This window comes from Pogoniulus pusillus, chromosome 18 (assembly GCF_015220805.1).
Source record: "Pogoniulus pusillus isolate bPogPus1 chromosome 18, bPogPus1.pri, whole genome shotgun sequence".
Taxonomy (NCBI): Eukaryota; Metazoa; Chordata; class Aves; order Piciformes; family Lybiidae; genus Pogoniulus; species Pogoniulus pusillus.
Genome location: NC_087281.1, coordinates 20,767,008 through 20,786,636, shown reverse-complemented (window position 1 = coordinate 20,786,636; position 19,629 = coordinate 20,767,008). Strand labels below are relative to the sequence as shown.

General features: G+C 37.2%; 1 protein-coding gene across 4 annotated transcripts in view; it reads left to right on the top strand.

Moving 5' to 3' along the window:
* The window catches only part of AHCTF1 (AT-hook containing transcription factor 1), a 48,029-nt gene that overhangs the window by 9,392 nt on the left and 19,008 nt on the right, over positions 1 to 19,629 (top strand). For all 4 annotated transcript variants that reach the window (XM_064158691.1, XM_064158688.1, XM_064158689.1 and 1 more), the window contains 17 exons: positions 3,408 to 3,588; positions 4,325 to 4,532; positions 5,772 to 5,888; positions 6,842 to 6,926; positions 7,316 to 7,466; positions 9,788 to 9,920; positions 10,029 to 10,210; positions 11,101 to 11,162; positions 12,033 to 12,161; positions 13,476 to 13,566; positions 13,661 to 13,750; positions 13,862 to 14,002; positions 14,724 to 14,828; positions 15,567 to 15,660; positions 17,501 to 17,624; positions 17,708 to 17,764; positions 18,945 to 19,091. In XM_064158691.1, coding sequence (XP_064014761.1) covers positions 3,408 to 3,588; positions 4,325 to 4,532; positions 5,772 to 5,888; positions 6,842 to 6,926; positions 7,316 to 7,466; positions 9,788 to 9,920; positions 10,029 to 10,210; positions 11,101 to 11,162; positions 12,033 to 12,161; positions 13,476 to 13,566; positions 13,661 to 13,750; positions 13,862 to 14,002; positions 14,724 to 14,828; positions 15,567 to 15,660; positions 17,501 to 17,624; positions 17,708 to 17,764; positions 18,945 to 19,091 — 2,097 coding nt within the window. The remainder of the gene's footprint in view (positions 1 to 3,407; positions 3,589 to 4,324; positions 4,533 to 5,771; positions 5,889 to 6,841; positions 6,927 to 7,315; positions 7,467 to 9,787; positions 9,921 to 10,028; positions 10,211 to 11,100; positions 11,163 to 12,032; positions 12,162 to 13,475; positions 13,567 to 13,660; positions 13,751 to 13,861; positions 14,003 to 14,723; positions 14,829 to 15,566; positions 15,661 to 17,500; positions 17,625 to 17,707; positions 17,765 to 18,944; positions 19,092 to 19,629) is intronic.

The following is a 19,629-nucleotide window of genomic DNA, read 5'->3' as shown; positions in this document are numbered from 1 at the left end:
CCACGTCTACACATTTTTTTAACAGGTCCAGGGTTGGTGATGCCACTGCTTCTCTGGGCAGCTTGACTACTCTTTCAGTAAAGATTTTTTTCCTAATATCTAATCTCAACCTCCACTGGCACAACTTGAGGCCATTTACTCCCAACCTAAAGAGGGATCATGTCATACATTGAATTTGTGTCAACAGAAGAGATTTGAAGTCAAATGTATTTGGCAGTTGTATTAGCAAGTTTTTCTATAGCACAAAAATGGGATTCAGGAGAATATATGAATAAGTTTTGGGGGGATATGTTGCCTGGTGTGGGATGAAGATTATGAATTTTGTAATCAAACCAAAGCTTATCTGAATTTTTGCTCTTAATTCCCTGAATTGACTTGGTGACAAGCATGTTTGATTCACTGCTTCCATTTTGCTTCCTATCTTTTTGCTCTTAGTTAAATTAGCATAGACAGGACTGAGATATTGCTAGTTGGACTGTTAACTTCTAAGTTGTGAAAGGCCTTAAGGGTAAGCAAAAACTAAGTAGATAAAGCTTGCATTTGGTCACTGTCCATATGTTTTAATTTATTCTGCAACTTGTAGCTCCAACTTACAAATTGGATAATGCACATTTTTAACCTACTTCTCTATTCTCCAATTTAATCTACTTCTCCAATCTACTTCTCTATTTCTCCAATTTTTCACACTGATTCTTTTACAAAGTAAAATACAGATCTCTTCTTAATACCACTTTGTACAGGTTTTGTTGTTACTACTTCAAGGCTTTAATGAGCACCTAGCACCTTAATTTCTGGACCTGTGTACATGTATCTTCTGTGGAAAACTAAATTGTACAGGTTAACACTAACATGGAATAAACTCTAGTACAAGATTTCAATCCATTAGTGTATTATCATAGTGTATTTATAATAACTGTATGATTGCCTTTCAGTGTAAGAATGTTGGCATAGTTTTTTATTTGTTTTCTCTGTGTGTGAGCACCTCATTGCCCTGCAGATGTATATATACATGTGAAATGCACCAGAAAGCTAAAAATACTAACAGAGTATGCTCTGAATTGGATTCTAGTAGAAGCAAATCTGAATTAAAAACATTGATTAAATTGTATTATAATAGTTGTATGTTTCAGAACTATTGAACAGTATCTTCATAAATTTTCCTGATTTGTATGAGGCAGAAGGCTAACATTCAGACTCAGTGAGCTGAGAAAAGTTTTCTTTGTTCATTCCCAGAATGAGCTGGCAGTAGTCTAGGAGAATGTGAAAAGACAGTGTGTATCAGAGTGGAAAAATATTCTCTTTCAGGGGCTTTTATACAGAAAATTAGAGTTTTATAACCAGGAAACATTTTTTGGAAGACTGTATGCAAAAATGGAAAAGATTCCACTGTACCCAGTTGTACAATGAAAAAGGAACTTAAACACTTAAAAGGAACTTTGTCTAATTCTGCAGTAAAATACATAGAGTCGTTCTGCTTTCCTTGTAACTGTCATCAATGCTTGGAGCAGCAAGAACCTGAATAATCAAAATGCTTTTAGCAGTCCTTTGAGTAGCAGAGAAGATTGGGAATTCTATTTGATTTAGGCAAATTTTGTTTCAGATTTCTTAGAAATTACAAAAGGTGCTCCTAAGATTACACTTCTGTAGTAAATTGCTGGGCAGTGTAATCATAGCAAGTGCTTGATATGGGACAGGAGAAAATTTGGTGCTTAGAGATTTGGTTATTTCTCCCAACATTTGGGCATTTAAAAAAAGAAAAAAGTACATTAAAAAATGGCATCCTCTGTGTTGCTCACATATTTTGTTACATTTTCAGGTAAAACTGCATTGCTGAAGTAAAGATCCTTGTCTCGTTGTGTTGTGTTTTGTAAGAAGGCTAAACAATAGCCTATGTTCTTTTGTATAGCTTTAGTGCAGGAGTCTTCCTGTGCTTGTGTCTCTACTGTAGTGGGTCAGTATTGCCTTGGGGTGTGTAGTGAATGCTCAAAGGTCTGTCTTCACCTTGTTAATAAAGTTCTGTGAGGGCTGCTTTGTATGTTAACAAGCAGTGAGCACTTCTTCCTTAGCTTCATTTAGCTTTTTATCTAACAATCTGCTGTTCTCTTTGCTGTCTTCTTTGCCTTTTAAAATTTTCATAAACATGCATAAAAATGCTGTTTGACTTCATCTGGTTGTTATTTTTATTCTCAGTGAGAACTGGTGTAAATTTACTAAGCTAGTGTCTCCCTTCAACACTTTAAAAATATTTCATTCTGATGAAGTGTCTACCATGAAAATTGGCTTCTGCCTGGTCTGATTCAGAGCCATGATTTATCCTAATAACTGTTTGGCAAAGAAGGTATAGACTGTAATCACAGTGCTAATTGCCTGTGAGCAGTGAGAGACTGATATTTCTTGCCTATGTCTTTTAAGTATGATCACAGAAATGTTTGGGTTGGAGAAGACTCTCGAGTCCAAATGATAATGCTACTCTACAAGGTTCACGCCTAAACCATATCCCCAGGCACCACATCTAAATGACTTTTAAACGTATCCAGGGTTGGTGACTCAACACCTTCCTGGGCAGCCTATTCCAATGCCTGACCACTCTTTCTGTGAAAATGTCCAAGTGAAACCCATCCTGTTGCAGCTTGAAGCCATTCCCTCTTGTTCTATTGTTAATTACCTGTGAGAAGAGACCAGCACCAGCCTCTCCACATCTCCACAATGTCATTTAAGGTAGTTGTAGAGAGTGGTGAAGTCTCCCCTCAGCTTCATCTTTTTTAGCCTCAGCAGACGTAGCTCCTTCATAGAATCAACCAGGTTGGAAGAGACCTCCAAGATCATCCAGTCCAACCTAGCACCCAGCCCTATCCAGTCAACCAGACCATGGCACTAAGTGCCTCATCCAGTCTTTTCTTGAAGACCTCCAGGGACGGTGCCTCCACCACCTCCCTGGGTAGCCCATTCCAATGGGAAATCACTCTCTCTGTGAAGAACTTCCTCCTAATATCCAGCCTATACCTACCCTGGCACAACTTGAGACTGTGTCCCCTTGTTCTATTGCTGGTTGCCTGGGAGAAGAGGCCACCCCCCACCTGGCTACAGATGCTCTTCATAATATTTATCTCTAGTTTCTTGCATGTAACTGATTTTATGTGTTTTTCTGATTAGGCATTGAAATTTGGTAAGCTGTATTAACAGAATGCAGCATACATTTAATAACTGAAATCTAATACATGGAAATGGAAGGCAGTGTTAGATTTTCCTTTTTTTTATGAAAAAGCCCAATATTTTTTCCAAGTCCAAGCATTATGATCTTTTATTTACTTTCTTGCTTCTGATGTGCCATTTTTGGCTTCACTTTTGAATGATTTTTATTTAGCTTGTCAAATAGCTTAAATATTAACTTGTATTTTTTGCCATAGGTGACTGCTATAGAACCAATAACCAGTCATGGAGGAGCCAGTGTTAGCACTCGGCACCTTCATCAGAGTCTGCGGTGGCTCTTTGGAGTGGCGGCAGTGGCTACAGATGTTGGTCATCTACTTCTGGTTGACCTTTGTTTGGATGATTTATCTTGCAGTCAGAATGAAATAGAAGCATCAGGTAAGGTTGCAGTTTATAGACTTGAATTTAGAAATAAGAAAATGTGTGTTTTAAACAGTATGTATTCTACTTTGAGGATACTAGTGTGCAGCCATGAATACTGATTGTAGGTGGTGGTTTGACATTGTGTTATTCTTAGCTGATGAATAATAATACTTCTAAGATTATAAATGGCCCCTTCTCCAAGATCCCTATGTCAGTATGATTCTTGCCAGCGAGGTGTGGAATGTTGTGGAATGAGTCAGTGCAGATACTTGATAGGAAGTTGCTAGAGATGCTCTGTTTCTTGGGAATGATGTTCTGTTTTTGTTAATGCACTTGAGGAAAAATTTAGGTTTGTTTTTTAAAAATTGATCCAAATTAACAAAAGAGCAAGTATTTGGATGAATGAAATCTCTAATTTGTATATTCAGACCACATAGACTGTTTTGGCTATTACATAAATGGCTTCAGTAGTTATTACCTAAAACAGGCTTTATCATGAAGCCCAAACTCCTGATTTGGAGTCCAAGAATAATATGTGAAAGTTACACTTCTGCCTGGTTTTGAAACACAAGTCAGAATACCTGCCAGAGTTCTTCTGTTCTTTACAAAACAGCAGCAAAAGTGTTGCACAAATGTGGTTTATTTTTGTCTGGAATGGTATAATTAGTTTGTGTGTGTTGTCACATTGCTGTTTAAAATACAGTCTAAATGGTCTAACATGTTGATTTTTTGTGTGGTTTTGTGTGCGTAGATCTAGAAGTTGTCACTAGAATTCCTGCTGAAGTTCCACAAAGAAGAGAAACTGTGACCAGAGAAGGAAGGCATCTGTGTTTTCAATTACAAAATCCTTCAGGAACAGCAATATCAACTGTGTACTACATAAGCAGAAGCAATCAGCTTGTTGTGGGTTTTTCAGATGGCTACCTGTCGCTATGGAATATGAAAACTTTGAAGAGAGAGTAAGTAGGACTTTTACACTTGGTCATACCTGGAGGTACAAGGGTCTCAATTCTTTGCTTAAGGAAGTATTTTAATTTAAAGAGAACTTTTTCAGAGACTGAAACTCTTACTGTAATCTTCTGAAATAATTTGAGACACACATGGATTAAGCGGACTGCCTTCTTGGTGAATTAGGATTATTGCCTGTATTGTGCCTGTGAATTGAGAAATTATAGAAAGCAGTCTTCTTTGGGTTGTGTCAAGCAGTCAGGATGTGACAGCTGATTTTTGTAAAACAGTTTATCAGTAGTCAGTGAAACTAGGAAATGTGTGTGTTTTGATCAGACATTAGAAATTATTTTCCAGAACCAGTTTCTGCAATTAAGTCATACATTGAAAGCTTTAGGTATGTTAGCACTATGATTTGGGTAATAATATTCTTTTAAATGTCCAGGATGATACTAGTGAGACATGAATAATTAGTAGGTGATCTATGCCTGAAAAATCATTCTTTTCTTCATTTCTTACAACCTTCACTGAAATAGGAGATTGACCTATTCCAAGGCAGTGAGGCATTTGAATGAAGTTTGCTTCAAACACTTGGAGATGAGAACAAGGGACATAAACGTTTATAAGCAATATAAGAATGAAGAGATTAATTTACATCTGCCCAAGAGCAATCTTACTTAAATATTTGACCAAATTAGAGTAAGGATTCATTTAAGCGAAGCTGCAGTGACTCACCAGAAACTGTTGGTTGTGTACATAGACAGTGGAGGAATATTTAGGTGGCAAGAATAGATTGTGATGTCCAAATGAGCTTCAGAAGTCTGGAAAAAAAATGACTTGCATAGTCCAAGTAAACAAATGAGAAATTACAGTTTTGCATTTGTTCAGAAGATGTGCTGCATTTTAAGTTCAAATTGAAGTGGACTACAGCAGTAGGGACAAATTTCTGCTTGGCAGCTGAAGTAATCGTTTATGTTCCTCCTCTTCAAGCACAGAAGGACATGAACTCAGGTTTATTGGATTTGATGTACAGTAATTTCCTCACCTCTGAACTGCTGCATAAAAAGTAGCTGCTTCCTTGACTCCCTTGAAGGAGAAGGAGCTATGACCTTCTGTACTTTGAGGATAAGCATGTTAGGTACTCTTTTCTCAGAAGATCCTTCTACAAACATTTAGGGCCAGTAGACTTACCTTTGTTCTTTTTCTTTTTCCTTTTTTTCCCCTTTTTTTCTTCTTTTTTAAACCTGCAGACACCACTCTCAGCTTGAAGGAGGAAGGATTCCTGTGTATGCTGTTACTTTTCAAGAGCCTGAGAATGACCCTCGCAATTGTTGCTACCTGTGGGCTGTTCAGTCTACACAAGAAAGGTGAATAAAAAGTTAACTATAAGCCACTGAATGAATTACTTCTTTTTAAATACTTGCTTACATACAGTTGATACACACATATTTGTTTTGTTTGAGCTGTGCAGGAGATTGTCTTGGATAGAGAAGGTGTTAAGCTTACAATGCAGTTTTTACAGTTTTTAACAGATGAGAAGATGGACCTCCTAATTCCTCTCTTCTGAAGGAAGGCAAAGCAGCAGTGGCTATTTATGTTTGTACTTCAGTTCTTAAATTATTTCCTTTGTTTGTTGATGACTGCTTTATAATATGTTTGATATTTGCAACATGGTATTGAATGCAATTAAAAGTAGTTGAGGCTGCAGATGTGGAACACTGAATGTGCCCAGTACAACAGCCTGCTGCCTCTAAAGGAGGGAGCGACTATTGCCCATTATCTCATGCCATCTTCAACAGTCTTCGGAGCCTTTGTGAGCCAGTTCAACTCACTTGGCAGCAGACTATCACTGGCAGAAAGGTTAATGGTATCCTGCTGGGCTAATGATTCAGAACAGAATGTGGAAGGGTGATAGAATGTATACTAGAAAGGCACTGGACCTTTGAGGGAAGAGTGGGGTGGAAAGATCTCTTAGTATCAGCAAGCTGTTTAATTAGCTCAGCTGTTTATCGAGTAGCAGTCTTTTGACTTTAAAGCAGGTGTGATTGAGAACTCTTCACTAAGAAGAGCTACTTCCACAATTTTTGGTCCATACCATGTACTAAAGCTTTCAAATTATATGGTTAGCATTTGCCCCAGAAACTGCTAGTGTCAAAACTTCCTCCTCTATATTTTAGCAGGTAAATGTGATCAATTGTCACGTTTTGTGACATGGTGTTTTTCTTTTCATCAGAAACATGCTATTAAGGAAACTTCAGTCTAGATCTAATAAAATGATGAGCACTGTGTAATCTAATTTCATAATTTATGCCTTTTCCAGTGAAGGTGATGTTGTGAGTTTACATCTGTTGCAGTTAGCATTTGGTGACAGAAAGCGCTTGACATCAGGACAAGTCATGTATGAGGTAAGACATGCATGTATGTGAAAAGATGAAAACTGATTTTATCTCTGAGAATTAGTTACGTTGGCAGGCCTGGTACTTGCCATCAGCATTCAAAGCTGACTGAAAAAAATCTACCTGGTCTTACTGGGCATGGCCTTTGTCCATAGTTTTTGAAAGCCAGTTGGACAATTTTAGCTAAGGAAATGCTGAATTTTGGCTTTTACAGAGAAATTTGCCTGTTAGAATTTGATAATTCGTTCTCTTGCATGTCTGATGATGTTTCTGTTTGAGCTCATGGGAAATATACCATGTACTGTGTATATGATATTAGATATATACTTGCTTTCATATTCAGGTATAATGTATGTTTTTACCTCAGAATGACCTTTTCTGCCTTTTTATCCCTCCAGGGTTTGGAATACTGTGATGAAAGATACAGTTTAGATCTCACAGGTGGAATCTTTCCCTTGAGAGGGACGACCAGCAACACCAAATTACTCAGCTGTCAGACTGTGGAAAAATTTCGCAACCATCTTGACAGAGAGGATAGTGTTAATGAAGGTTTGTTCTGGTGTCTCTATGTCATTATTCTCAATTGAATGGGTTTGGAATCTAAACAATGAATGCTGTTCTGTAATCACAGTCCAAAAGTCTTAAGTATCTCTAAAGACTAGCTTGTTTGGCGATTCTGTGGGTCGTCTTTAAAGAAAAAGGAAAGGGGGAAAAAAAGAGGTTTTATTTAAGCTTGCTGGCATGCTATAGTGGTGTGTGGTGGGATCATCTCTGTCATTCTGGCTAATTGTTTTATTCCTCCAGCTGTCACTTTTGAACATAAGATCATTCTCTTCATTGCTTAAGAATGTTACCTGCATTGCTTTTTCCCTGCTGAAACCTATGTCTGCCTCTGCATCCTATTGGCAGTCGGTCACAAATGGTGTTCCCCAGGGCTCAGTATTAGAGCCAGTTTCATTTTTTTATCTGTATCAGTCATTTGAACAAAGGGGAATGCACCCTCAATAAGTTGGTGGATGACACCAAGATACATTGATCCACTCAAGGGTAGACAGGCTGTACAGGGAGATCTGGGCAGTTGTGAGATTCAACAAGACCAAGCGTTGGGTGGTGCACTTGAGTCACAACAACCCCATGCAGCTCTACAGGCTTGGGGATGAGTGGCTGAAAAGCTGCATGGTGAGAATGTTGGTCAAGAGCTAGCTGTGAGCTGGCCATGTTCCCAGGTGACCAAGGTGGCCAACAGCATCCTGGCTTATGTCAGAAATTGTGTGTCCAGCAGGACTAGGGAAGTGATTGTCTGCTTGTACTTGGCCCTGCTGAGGCCATACCTTGAGTATGTTATGTTTTGGGCCCCTCAGTACAAAAAGGACATTAAGGTGCTATGGTTGCATCCAAAGAAGGGTCTAGAGATCAAATGTTAGGAATGGTTGAGCAAACTGAGGTTGTTTAGTCTGGAGAAAAGGAACCTGAGAGAAGATCTTACCATGCTACTGCTACCTGAAATGAAGTTTCAGTGAGGTGGGTATCAGTCCCTTCTCCTAAGTAACAAGTGATAGGACAAGAGGAAATGGCCTCAAGTTGTGCCAGCATAGGTTTAGATAGAATATTAAGAAAAAAATTTCTTCACCGAAAGGAATGTCAAACACTGGAACAGTAATTTGCTGTGCATCTGTGGGTTTACAAATTCAGATACTCTGAACTCTCAGCCTGCTGCAGTAGTAACATTCATTGCCTTTTTTTTAAATGTTATTCCTATTAACTTTCTTAATGGCCCTTACTTACATCTGATGTTACAAAGAAGATGCTAATGTGATCTTTCTAGACTTGTTCTGTTTATTGTCTTTGACTTAGTCCTGAAGCAGCAACTTCGGTCACTTTCAAGATGCCGTCCTCTGAACAGTGTATCAAAGTCTATGAAAAACACTTGGATTTCCTCCATTTCTGTCATGTTTCTGAGGAGCATGCTTTCTAAAAACCTATTAAAAACAAACAAAACAGACCCACCCAAATCTAAACACAGAAACAATAACAAAAAGTACCTTTCTGTCTCCCACTATGTGGAGCAAGTTTTCTAATCAGGATTTGTTCAAGATCTCAGCACGCATGAGCTGTGTGTTGGAGACAATCAGCGAAGATATCTTCTGTACTGTAACACTAATTCACATCTTCAAAGGCAGTTTCAGTATAATGAAACATAGTAGTGTATTAGTATCCTGAAATAAGAATGATGAATTGAACAGAGAAAGGCCAAATGTACTGTTGTCTTGTTGCATCTTCTAGAGAAGACAGGCCATTCCATTTCTTGAGAACTGAAGTATAACACTGTGAATGCTTTATGCTGAAATATTTATCTGAATTTCCTGTTTGTGGGATTTATTTACTTATTTCATGTGATAGTTGGGTTCTTTCACTGCAAAAATACTGCAAAGGAGCTATTACTAAAACTTGTAATTGAGCCAGATCTGAAAATTAACGTCAGCTGAGTGATACAAATGTATGTAATCATTATTTATATGCTTTCTAAAAGCAGCTCTGTATGTGTTCCTGCCTCTTTTTTTGGTCTAGATTATTCATCTAATCAAATACCTTAATGAGATTTTAATGTATGTAAAATTTCATTGACTAATAATTGTGCCTTTGACTTAAAACTGATACCTTTTGAACAGGAAAAAGGGGCAGTATGACTAAAGCTCATTAGAGATTTTTACTGTTCCATATTTTTTTTTCCTCTTTGAAAATATTCTTAATAAGTGTTGTGCTTCATGAGTGGTATGAGAGAATTAAGCCAAAATAGGAAATGGTGTTTTAAAAAATATCAGATATATTATGTTTTCTACAAATAAGAAACAATGTCTTGTCTTTTACAGTAATATCTCCTGACACCAGTGTATCAATCTTCAGTTGGCAAGTGAACACATATGGTCAGGGAAAACCATCTACTTACTTGGGTGTGTTTGACATTAATCGCTGGTATCATGCTCAAATGCCAGATTCACTAAGGTAGATTTTTATTAAGTGGTTTTCAGACAACTATTTTTTTGTTAAGTTGTTTTCAGACCATTGTTTTGAAAGTCAGGATTTAACTCATGCACTTGTTTTCTCTTTAAGGCCAGAAGAATTCCTTCATGATTGTCCCTATTTTGCATTCTGGTCACTGGATACTGTAATAAGCATGACTTCTCCAAATGTCATTTTGGATATTCTTGTACATGAACGGAGTCTAAGTCGAGGAGTTCCTCCTTCTTATCCACCACCTGAGCAGTTTTTTAATCCAAGCACCTATAATTTTGGTAGGTATTTCATTGCTTTTGATAGCAATAAGCTTAAACCGAGATCAGATACCATTGTCCTGGGTTAGGGAGGAGCCCTCCCCCGGGGAGAATAAACTCACCACAACACAAGTTTTTTTTGAAAGTCAGGGAAAGATGAAATTGTATTTCTTATAGTGTAAGTATAGCAGTATAAAGAGAGATAAACTACTAGAGGAGGAAAAAAAAAAACAATACAATAACCTTAAGGGAGATGAGGGAGGGGTCAAGTGGCAGCGAAGCGGCAAAAGCAGCAGCAGCCAAAACAGCAGCTGGGGAAGATAGGCAGGCCCAGCTCAAGCAGCAGAAGCCAGCGAAAAGGGGAAGAACAAGCTGTGCTTCTAGACATTAAGCTCTTGATGCTGCAATATTGTTACCATTATATGGCCTATCCCTGGAGTGTCCATCTCTCCCCTATGTCTGAGCTAGAAAATCAGCTCAAATGGCCACAAGCATTTACTGATTCTCTTGTTCATTTCATCACTCAAAACCCAAAACAAATAAAAACCCCTCTTAACCCCCAGAAAACCAACAGTGATCACCTTGTACTAATTAGGTGTTTAGTATTGTGAAATGTATCTGACAGGCTACTGAGTTGTGGGGTTTAGTTCTTTTGCAGTGTAGCCTGTGATTTGGTGCTGGTCATAAAATGAAATGACTTTGAACTGAAGCTCGGAGTTCAGCACCTTGATAGCACTGGAGATAAAATTCCTACATGTAATTCCTTCAGTATTTTTTTTTTAATGTAAATGCTCAATGAGGAAAATGGGTGCTTAGTTATCTTTCCAGATACTGCCATTCAAAAAATGTCAACTGGTCAAAGCATAATTGGGCAAGTGTGGAAGGTTGTCAGACATTCCTTTTTTCTGCAGATGGTACGTGCTTGCTGAACTCGGGAGTTGTTCATGTGACTTGCACTGGCTTCCAGAAGGAGGTAATCCTTCACTGTATCTTTACTGAATATGTCAAGAGCTGTACCTTGTCTAAGTTGTTATAGCACTGCTTCTAGTGTCAGAGACTCATCCTTCTATCCACATGCAATTGTGTCCTGCCAGTTTTATGCAAGTGATAATCATGTTTTAGGTCAACACTCTTGGGCCCATAAAAGTACTATTGTCTGCTGTTGAAACACAGTCAGGGACTGAACGTCAGGATAGGAATGCAACGTTGCTTTTGGAGCAAAGCCAAAAATGTTGCCGAAAGTGGACAAAGCTGCTGCTTTATTACCCATCAGCTAAACCACCTGCATAATCCTGAGCTAGGGTTTTGGTCCCTGATCCATTTGAAAAAGGACAGAATGGAGAAAATTAAAATTAGGTAACTCAGAAGTGACTTTTTTTTTTCTCCAAAACTTGGCTGTACTATAACTTCATACTATAACTGCATAGATTGCAACAAATAACTCTGAATTAAGCTTCAGCTCATGAAATATTTTCAACATAAATCAGCTTCCATACAGAGAAACTTGAAAGTTATCTTCCAGAGTGTGATTTGAAGTTGTTTATCAGTTTTAGCATATATAGAATATATTTCATTTCAGTGCTCAGGGAGAAAGGCCTCTCTATTGACAGAGAGGCTAGAAAACACTGAAGCATTTAAATGACTGCTGTTTTGGTTTACAGGATTTTTTTAAACTAACTCTTTGGCTGCTGTCTTTAAGACTCTGCTTGGTTATGCTTATTGCTTAATGCAGATTCCTAACCTAAAGCACATCACTGATACAAGCTTATGTTATTTCTTGTTGTTCAGAAGATTAGTGATTGAATAATGGCAATGTCTTAATCTGTGGGTTTTGATGTTTCAGACCTTGAATTTTTTGAAGAAATCTGGTCCTTCAATAAGTGAAGCTATTCATGATAGCTACAATAGGTGTCTTGTAGCTGGTTTGCTGTCTCCAAGACTAGTTGATGTCCAGCCATCCAGCCTGAGTCAGGTGAGAGCATACAAGGGAATCAAGGGAGAAATAGTACATCTTGTCTGACAGGGCTGTAGAGGATACAAGACATGATAATCTGATTTTCATATTATTTAAAGTTGCATTGAATTGCAGATGTTGACTTCTGTTGACAGAAGTAATAGTATTCTGAGATCCAGGTGGTTGGGTTGAAACAGCCTTAATAAATCTGTCTTTAAAGATGTATCTATTAGGAAATTTCCCTCTTGAGGAAATGGCCTCAAGTTGTACCTGGGGAGGTTTACATTGGATAACAGAAGAAACTTCTTCACTGATAGTGTTATCAAATGCTGGAGTGGAGTTCCCAGGGAGGTGTTTAAATTCTTTTCCTGGGATGTGTTTCAAAGATGTGTAGATGTGGTGCTAAGGGACATAGTTTATCACCAGACTTGGTAAAGTTAGGTAGTGGTTAGACTCAAAGATCTTAAAGGTCATTTCCAATTGGAATGATTCTAGGATTCTGTTAATTCTGTGCTACACATACTCTCAGGGATGTGTGCGAGTTATTGCTGGTCATGCACAACATACAGCATCTTTCCCTTAGAACAAGCTTCTTCTCTTCCCAAAGCATCAGGTTAAGTGCAGTAGCTAATGGTGAGGATGTCTGGCTCAGATGCAAGCTATTGCAGATGTCAGCTTACTGCATGGTTCATGATTGTTTGCTTCCAAGTAAGCAGGCTGTGGTAAACAATTACTCTTGTCACCTCTACCTGAGAATTGCATCACTGCTTCCTTTCCTTTTCCCTTCATCAGCAGACTTTTCCACAGTCTCTCAAAGCAGATTGTCTCCTCTAGCTGCAGTAGCCCAGTTTACTTCTCTTAGACTGTCTTTTGCTGCTGCACCTTAATCACCTGTGTCTCGCAACACCCACTACCCCTCTGGTTTATCCTACCATAGTGACTTCACCTGCCTCTGAGGTTTTCTACTTGCGGTGCACCAACCTTTCTCTCTTCATTCAGAGATTTGCATGAGATGAAGTCTTTGTGATAAGACCTTTTACCTTCCAGGCAGAATCAGAGCTAAATGGTGATCTAGCTAGTTATCATACAGTGGAGCAATAAGTAGGAAGGGGAGGGCTTTCCTCCTACTGCCCTTATCTTCCTGTCTGCTGTATTCTTCATCAAACTTGTGGAAGTGTGGTGGCTAAAATAAATCTCTTGGCAAGTTGACCTAACCCATAGACTATTTTACTTTCAGATGAGGTGTTTTGATGTCAGCTTCAGCTTGGAAATAACTTAGGAGATAGATAATGATATGTAAGATTCTAATTTTATCTTATCTATTATGTTTAGGAGGAGCAGTTAGAAGCAGTGTTGTCAGCTGCTGTCCAGACAGGTTCTTTAGAACTTCTGACTGGATGCATTAAACATTGGACATCTGAAGGTAATAACATTTATGTTGGTTTTATATTATGGATGGGTTTAGTTTGAATTTGTTGATTCATTTTATCTTTGTTTTCTCTCCTTTTTTTTTAAAGAGCAGCCAAGTTCTGCTGCTAATTTACGGTTTGTTCTTGAGTGGACATGGAACAAAGTGATCTATACAAAAGATGAATTTGACCAAATATGTGAGTAATTCTGCAAACATAAATTTCAGTAATCTGCTGGTACAGATAGTTCTTTAAGTGCACTTTGAAATTTCTCTGAAGGCTAATGATTTTGTGTTTGTTCTTGAAAAGGTGTTCCGCTGTTTGATGGCTCTTGCAACTTCATTGACCCACAGACACTACAGTCTCTTCAGCACTGCCAGTTGCTTTTGAGCAGCCTTAGCACAGTCTTAAACTGTTTCCTAACAGAAGCACAGGAGCTCACTGAAAAAGGTTTGTAATGGTATTGCTGTATCTTTGGTGTGATTTATTAGTACTTGGAATTATGCTTGGATTGTAGTTGCAAAAATGTGAACTGCTTTTGGTTTTGATGATTGGAAGACCTATTTAGCTGAAAGAATGGACTGGCATCTGAGAAGCTGGGACTACTGCTTAATATGTATTGAGTTCAAGGAAATTGTTCATGCATATGGGTGGGGAAGGCTAGCAAGAAGCTATGTAACTACATGGCTTGAAGTTATGGTGTTTGAATGTGGTAATGCTGAAAGTTAATTTCTTTTTGATTCCTAACAATTTATGATTGTATTGCAAACTACTAAAAAAATATAATGGAAGGACAAATGAGGAACTTTTAAGTTACTTGACTTTCTATAGCTTTTCTATTATTGATTGTTCTAGGCATATTAGTTAAAATGTGATCAGTCTGCTGTAGTAAAGATCTCTGCTACTTGGAAAAATAAGTGTCTTCTTCATGAGTGTATTTAATAATTCAACTTCTGTATTTTGTTTTAATTGTTAGTGAATTTAGTTCTTTGCAGTTCACTTTTTGTTCTGGTGATGATTGTAGGGGGGTTGTTCAAATAAGAAAGTGATACAGAGTGAAAAATGCAAAGACGAAGATTTCTACCTTACTATTTTTGTGCTTTTTAGGATGATGAATGAAGAAATTGTTTCTCAAAAATAGTGTCATGTTTTGTTTGTTTTTTTTTTTCAGGTTTTAGAGACTTGACAAACAAGCAAGTGGTAACCAGCCTCATTTCTTTGTATGCACAAGTGGTCATCTGGTTCTGTCGAGCCAGTCTCCTTCCAGAAGGTTTAGGTGAGCGTAAACTGTACTACCTTTGTATCAGGGGGACCATTCAGTAAGTGATTTCTGTGAACACATGCTTAGCCATGTTTTTGAAAGTGTTTTGTGAAGTCACATTGGTTCAGTGACAGCATATGTTGCAGTTGTGTTGGTTTTTCAAATACATGGTTTAGAGTATTGGAAGCAATTTCTTTTCAGGATGTTTTTGTAGAAAGAGCTTTAAGCATCTGACTTCAAGGAATTGTTTATGTCCATAATTTGAAATACTTGGGATTTAAAACAAGTTACTGTTAAACAACAAATACCAGAATGCTTGTGTTTACAGTTAAAGTACTACCTGCAAGTATTTAATTTCTTATTTATTGCTTAAAGGGAAAGTACACCTTGGAAATATTTTTTTTAAATGGATTATGAATCCTGTTGTCAGCTTTAATTATCCTTTGGATGCTTACATTATGTTTTAAAAAAGCATTCCCCTTGAGAATTACTTTTTTTACAGTGAACTTCAGCTTGCACTAAGTGCTCTGAATGCTACATCAACTGTAAACTTGAAATGACACTTGAGATAACAAGGAATTGAGTCTGATGTCCCACAGCTCTTTTAGCAAAAGCAGATACAGGACTGGCTTCTTTCAGAGTTAGAGGTTTCTTGATGCTTAGTTTGCATGATCTTCTGTCTTTTTACTAAGAAATTTTGCTTTAAAAAACTGATATTACTTCCTTAATTTGCTTTTACTGTATTGCCTTTAGATGATGATATGTGTTTGTCCAGACCTTTCTACAATTATCCTTTGATTCAGAGCTACTATACTGGTCATCGACAGAAACTCGAGCGTTTATCAAGGTAAACCTTAACAGGAAAATTCTAGAACACTTCCACTGCAAATTCAGAAGTGGAAGTAAATGGCTTTTATATCAATAGTTGTATTTGCATTTCAGTTATGCTTAAAGTAGTGTTTGCTGGCAGTACTCTTGACTTCAGTGATACAGGTGTTCTGTTGAACACTGAGGTTACTTTCCCGTGTAGCCATGTTTATAATACCTCTGCCTGGTACCGTTTGTCGGTATCATCAGTTTTTGGTAGCATAATTAATTCATTGACTGGTCAATATAATTTGTTACTTCTGAGAAAGGTCATGGAATTAGGATAGGATCAATCATCATTTCAGCAAATCAGTCATACACAGCAGTTGTTTTGGACACGGAAGGAAAATACGTTGGTTTGAAGAATGAGAAAGTCACCCCTTTTGATTCTTAATAGATGGTTGTAATTTGTATTGGCCTAACTCTTCAATTTGCAAGTACATTTGTATAATTGAATAAGATAGTCTAAGTGGCTGGCACACCTAGCACTCTGGCTATTGCAGAGAAGTCCTTTCCTAAGGTAAATTCTTCCCTGGAATAGATTGCTAGCCTGTAGGTGGTATGCCTTGGATTAGAGGATAATTTTTTTGTTTGGAAATCTTACTGCAAGATAAATAAAGGAACATAAGACTATGGTACTGTGAACAAGATACTACAAGATGAGTTAAGGTGGAATCTGCAGTGTCATTACGTATTGACTTTACATTTGATCTTAGCTTACTTGTCAAGTACCTTACACATAGCTTTATATGTTCCTTTAGAAGCATACAATGTCCAATGTGATTTTTCTTGCTTTTTGTTGTTGGGAAGTTAGAGCATCACAGTCAGCATAAGACTGTCACAGACTTTTGAAGAATGTAATTTTTTAAGGTTCAGCCATCCATGGTTGTAATGCTATGTGTATAGAAACATAAATGCTGCCTATGATAGTAAACTAAATTTTACTTGTGTGCTCAACTTTCTGAAAACAACTTGTTTTTCAGTAACAAAAATGAGACGATGAAAAGAAAATCTGAAATTTTCATTATGTAGTCTCACAGCTCTTTATTGGAGCAGTCCAATCTGAGGCATTAGATTTGTGGTAAAGAATAGTTCTGCTGTTTTGATACTGTTATGTTTCCTCCCTTAGTATGAGAGTGGTTGGTTATAGCACTTAGGAGCCTTTTAAAACACTTCCTTTTTACTACAAGCAATAAAATTAAAGAATATGACTTGAAAAGCTAATAGATCATTGCAGCTTTTCTCTTAACAGAAGAGCTCTTTAGGATTTATATGTTGAACTCCTTCAATAATTTGGTATGGTCTAATGATCATCTCTCATCTGACTGAGAAATTTTTTTGTGTGCCTTTGTGGTGGTTTGGCCCTGGCTGGGGGCCAAATGCCCACCAAAGCTGCTCTGTGGCTCCCTTTCTTAGATGGATGGAGAGGGAGAAATGTCACAAAAGGCCAGCAGTAAGGTAGAAGCAATTTAATACTACCAAGCACAAACAAAGAACAAAGGCTACACACAGAAACAAAAGCCAAGAGAGAGGACGGGGAGACGTTGGAAAAGCACAGCCTGGATGCTTGTTCAGCAGTAGCCAAAACACTCGTGTATTATCAACACTCAGCTACATCACTACAAAACACAACACTTAGAAAGATGCTCTGAGGAAAACTAACTTCAGCTCAGCCAAATCGAATACAGCCTTTCACATCATAAATGTGCATTTATATGCTTGTTTCTTTCTTTTTCATTTGATTGGAGAAAATCTGATAATGCTGAGAGACTGGAATTAGCATTATATTCTGTCCAAATTCTTGCTGCCTTTTGTTCCAGAGGAAAATGGGATTCTGACTGCTTGATGATCGATGGAATGGTTTCCCAGTTAGGAGACCAAGTTGAGAAATTGTGGCGGAGAGATGAAGGAGGAACTGGCAAATACCCACCTGCTAGTTTACATGTGAGTGTTGTATTCAATAAAAACAGTAATAATAATCTCTCCCCTCAAAATACATTTAAAAATGTTAATGTTTTTCATTTCAGGCACTGCTGGATCTCTATTTGCTAGAAAACATTGAAGAAAGCTGCAAACATGCAATTGTATCCTTTCTAATTATATTTATTACTTCTTCAGTATATGTACATAAATTTTCTTCAGTCTTTGTCATGTATGTGTTTAATACTAATTTATAGGTTGAACTTTGTGATCCTGAGGGTCTTTTCCGGCCTGGATGTTTCTGTGATTCTGTAATAATGTGTTTTTAATTTAGGTTTCAGACATGATGCAAGTTGAAAACGTTGTTTAGAATTGCCAGACAGTAGCATTGCTTTCTTTCTTTTCACTGCAGTTTCTATGATTTTGTTTGTTTGATTTTGTAGTTTTACTTGCCAAGCCTTAGATAAGAAAGCTAGTTTACTAAGAATTGTCAAAAAAATCCCCTAGTTCTTCTTGAAATCTAAATGCAGTTTTGAATAGTTTTCAATCATCTGTATTTGTAGCAATGGATACTTGCTGCAATGAGGCAGAAAAATAAGCTGCTACACAGCAAAAGGCTTTTATAACAGTGGTTTACCAGTATCTGATTTTTGCTGAAATCATTGATTTTCCAGCACAGTGCTTGCTTTTGTTGCATTAAAAGGGCAGGCACACAGAATAGCAGAGAGAAAAGTCATTGAGAAGAAACTTAATAATTTAAGCTTCTGAAATGTACAAAATTCCTTTTATTGCCTAAACACAAGAGCCTAGATACCAAGGGATTTAAAACAGTTGTATCTTAAATTAGTCTTATTAGAATATATTCCTAAAACTGGATGTTATAAAGAAAAAAATGACACTCCCAGTGGTGATCCACATACTGATTTATATCTGGTTTTAATCACTGAGAGCTAAGCTGCATTGTAGGACATCATAATTTACATTGCTTTGTAGACTCTGAAAATGAGGGACAAACCCCCAACCAAGTCTAGAATTTGTTTGCTTTAGTGGAGGCTCCATTGACTAAAAACTGAGTTTGTAAGTAAAACTAAAACACTGACTGAGTTTGTAAATAAATTAAGTATCTAAGGATAAGCTTTTTGAATGTAGAAACAAGAGAGTTTTTCTTTCTGGCTATTCAGAATGCAGTTTTGTGTTTAGAATCTGACTATAATAGCTCAAAATGGCAAGACTAATACATTTCTGTTTTCTGCTTCCTACCACTTATTATTTCCTTGATTTTCTAAATATGATAAAGTTTTGGTCTTAAAAATGTATTAGCCTTAATTAGATACTCAATATCAGACAATTTACTTGCTGCTAGATATCATGCATTCCTTTCCAAATAAAACACAAACTTCGATTGACTCCTTCCCAACTGCCTTTGCTATCCCTTGGGGTCTTGTTAAGCTTATTCAAGGCTTTTGGCTTCTTGATCACAATGATTATGAAGTAAGTATGTTACAGTTCAGTTAGACATACATTATAGTACAAAGCTGTCATCTATAAAATCTTTTTTAAACAGCCTGATGCTTAGCTAATAATAATAAATATTAGCTGGGTTTGTTTTTTTTGTAGTATTGTTGTGACATCTTCAGCTATAAATTAATGATTCAATTTTTAAAAGTTACTTTGACAGGAAATTCATTAACACACAGAATGTTTAATAATGCTTGATAATGGAATTTTCAAGCCCATCAATTTAAGTTGTTTTCAGCAGATCAATTGAGAGTGGTTTAGGTACATTAAGTGTTGAAACCATGATTGTAGCAGCAAGATTCGAGACAGAAGACTGCAGAAGTGACTTTTGCGTCTTATTCATGCTCTTTCTGCTGCTGCAAGTTGGTTTTTTGCCTGTCACAATACTGATGTCTGCTGTTCACTATTTAGTAATGTATTTATTGAAAGCAGCATTTGTATATGGAGTTTGGATAAACTCTGAAACATAAATTACTCCTTTTAAAACACTTGCTGTGTTCTAACTGATCTT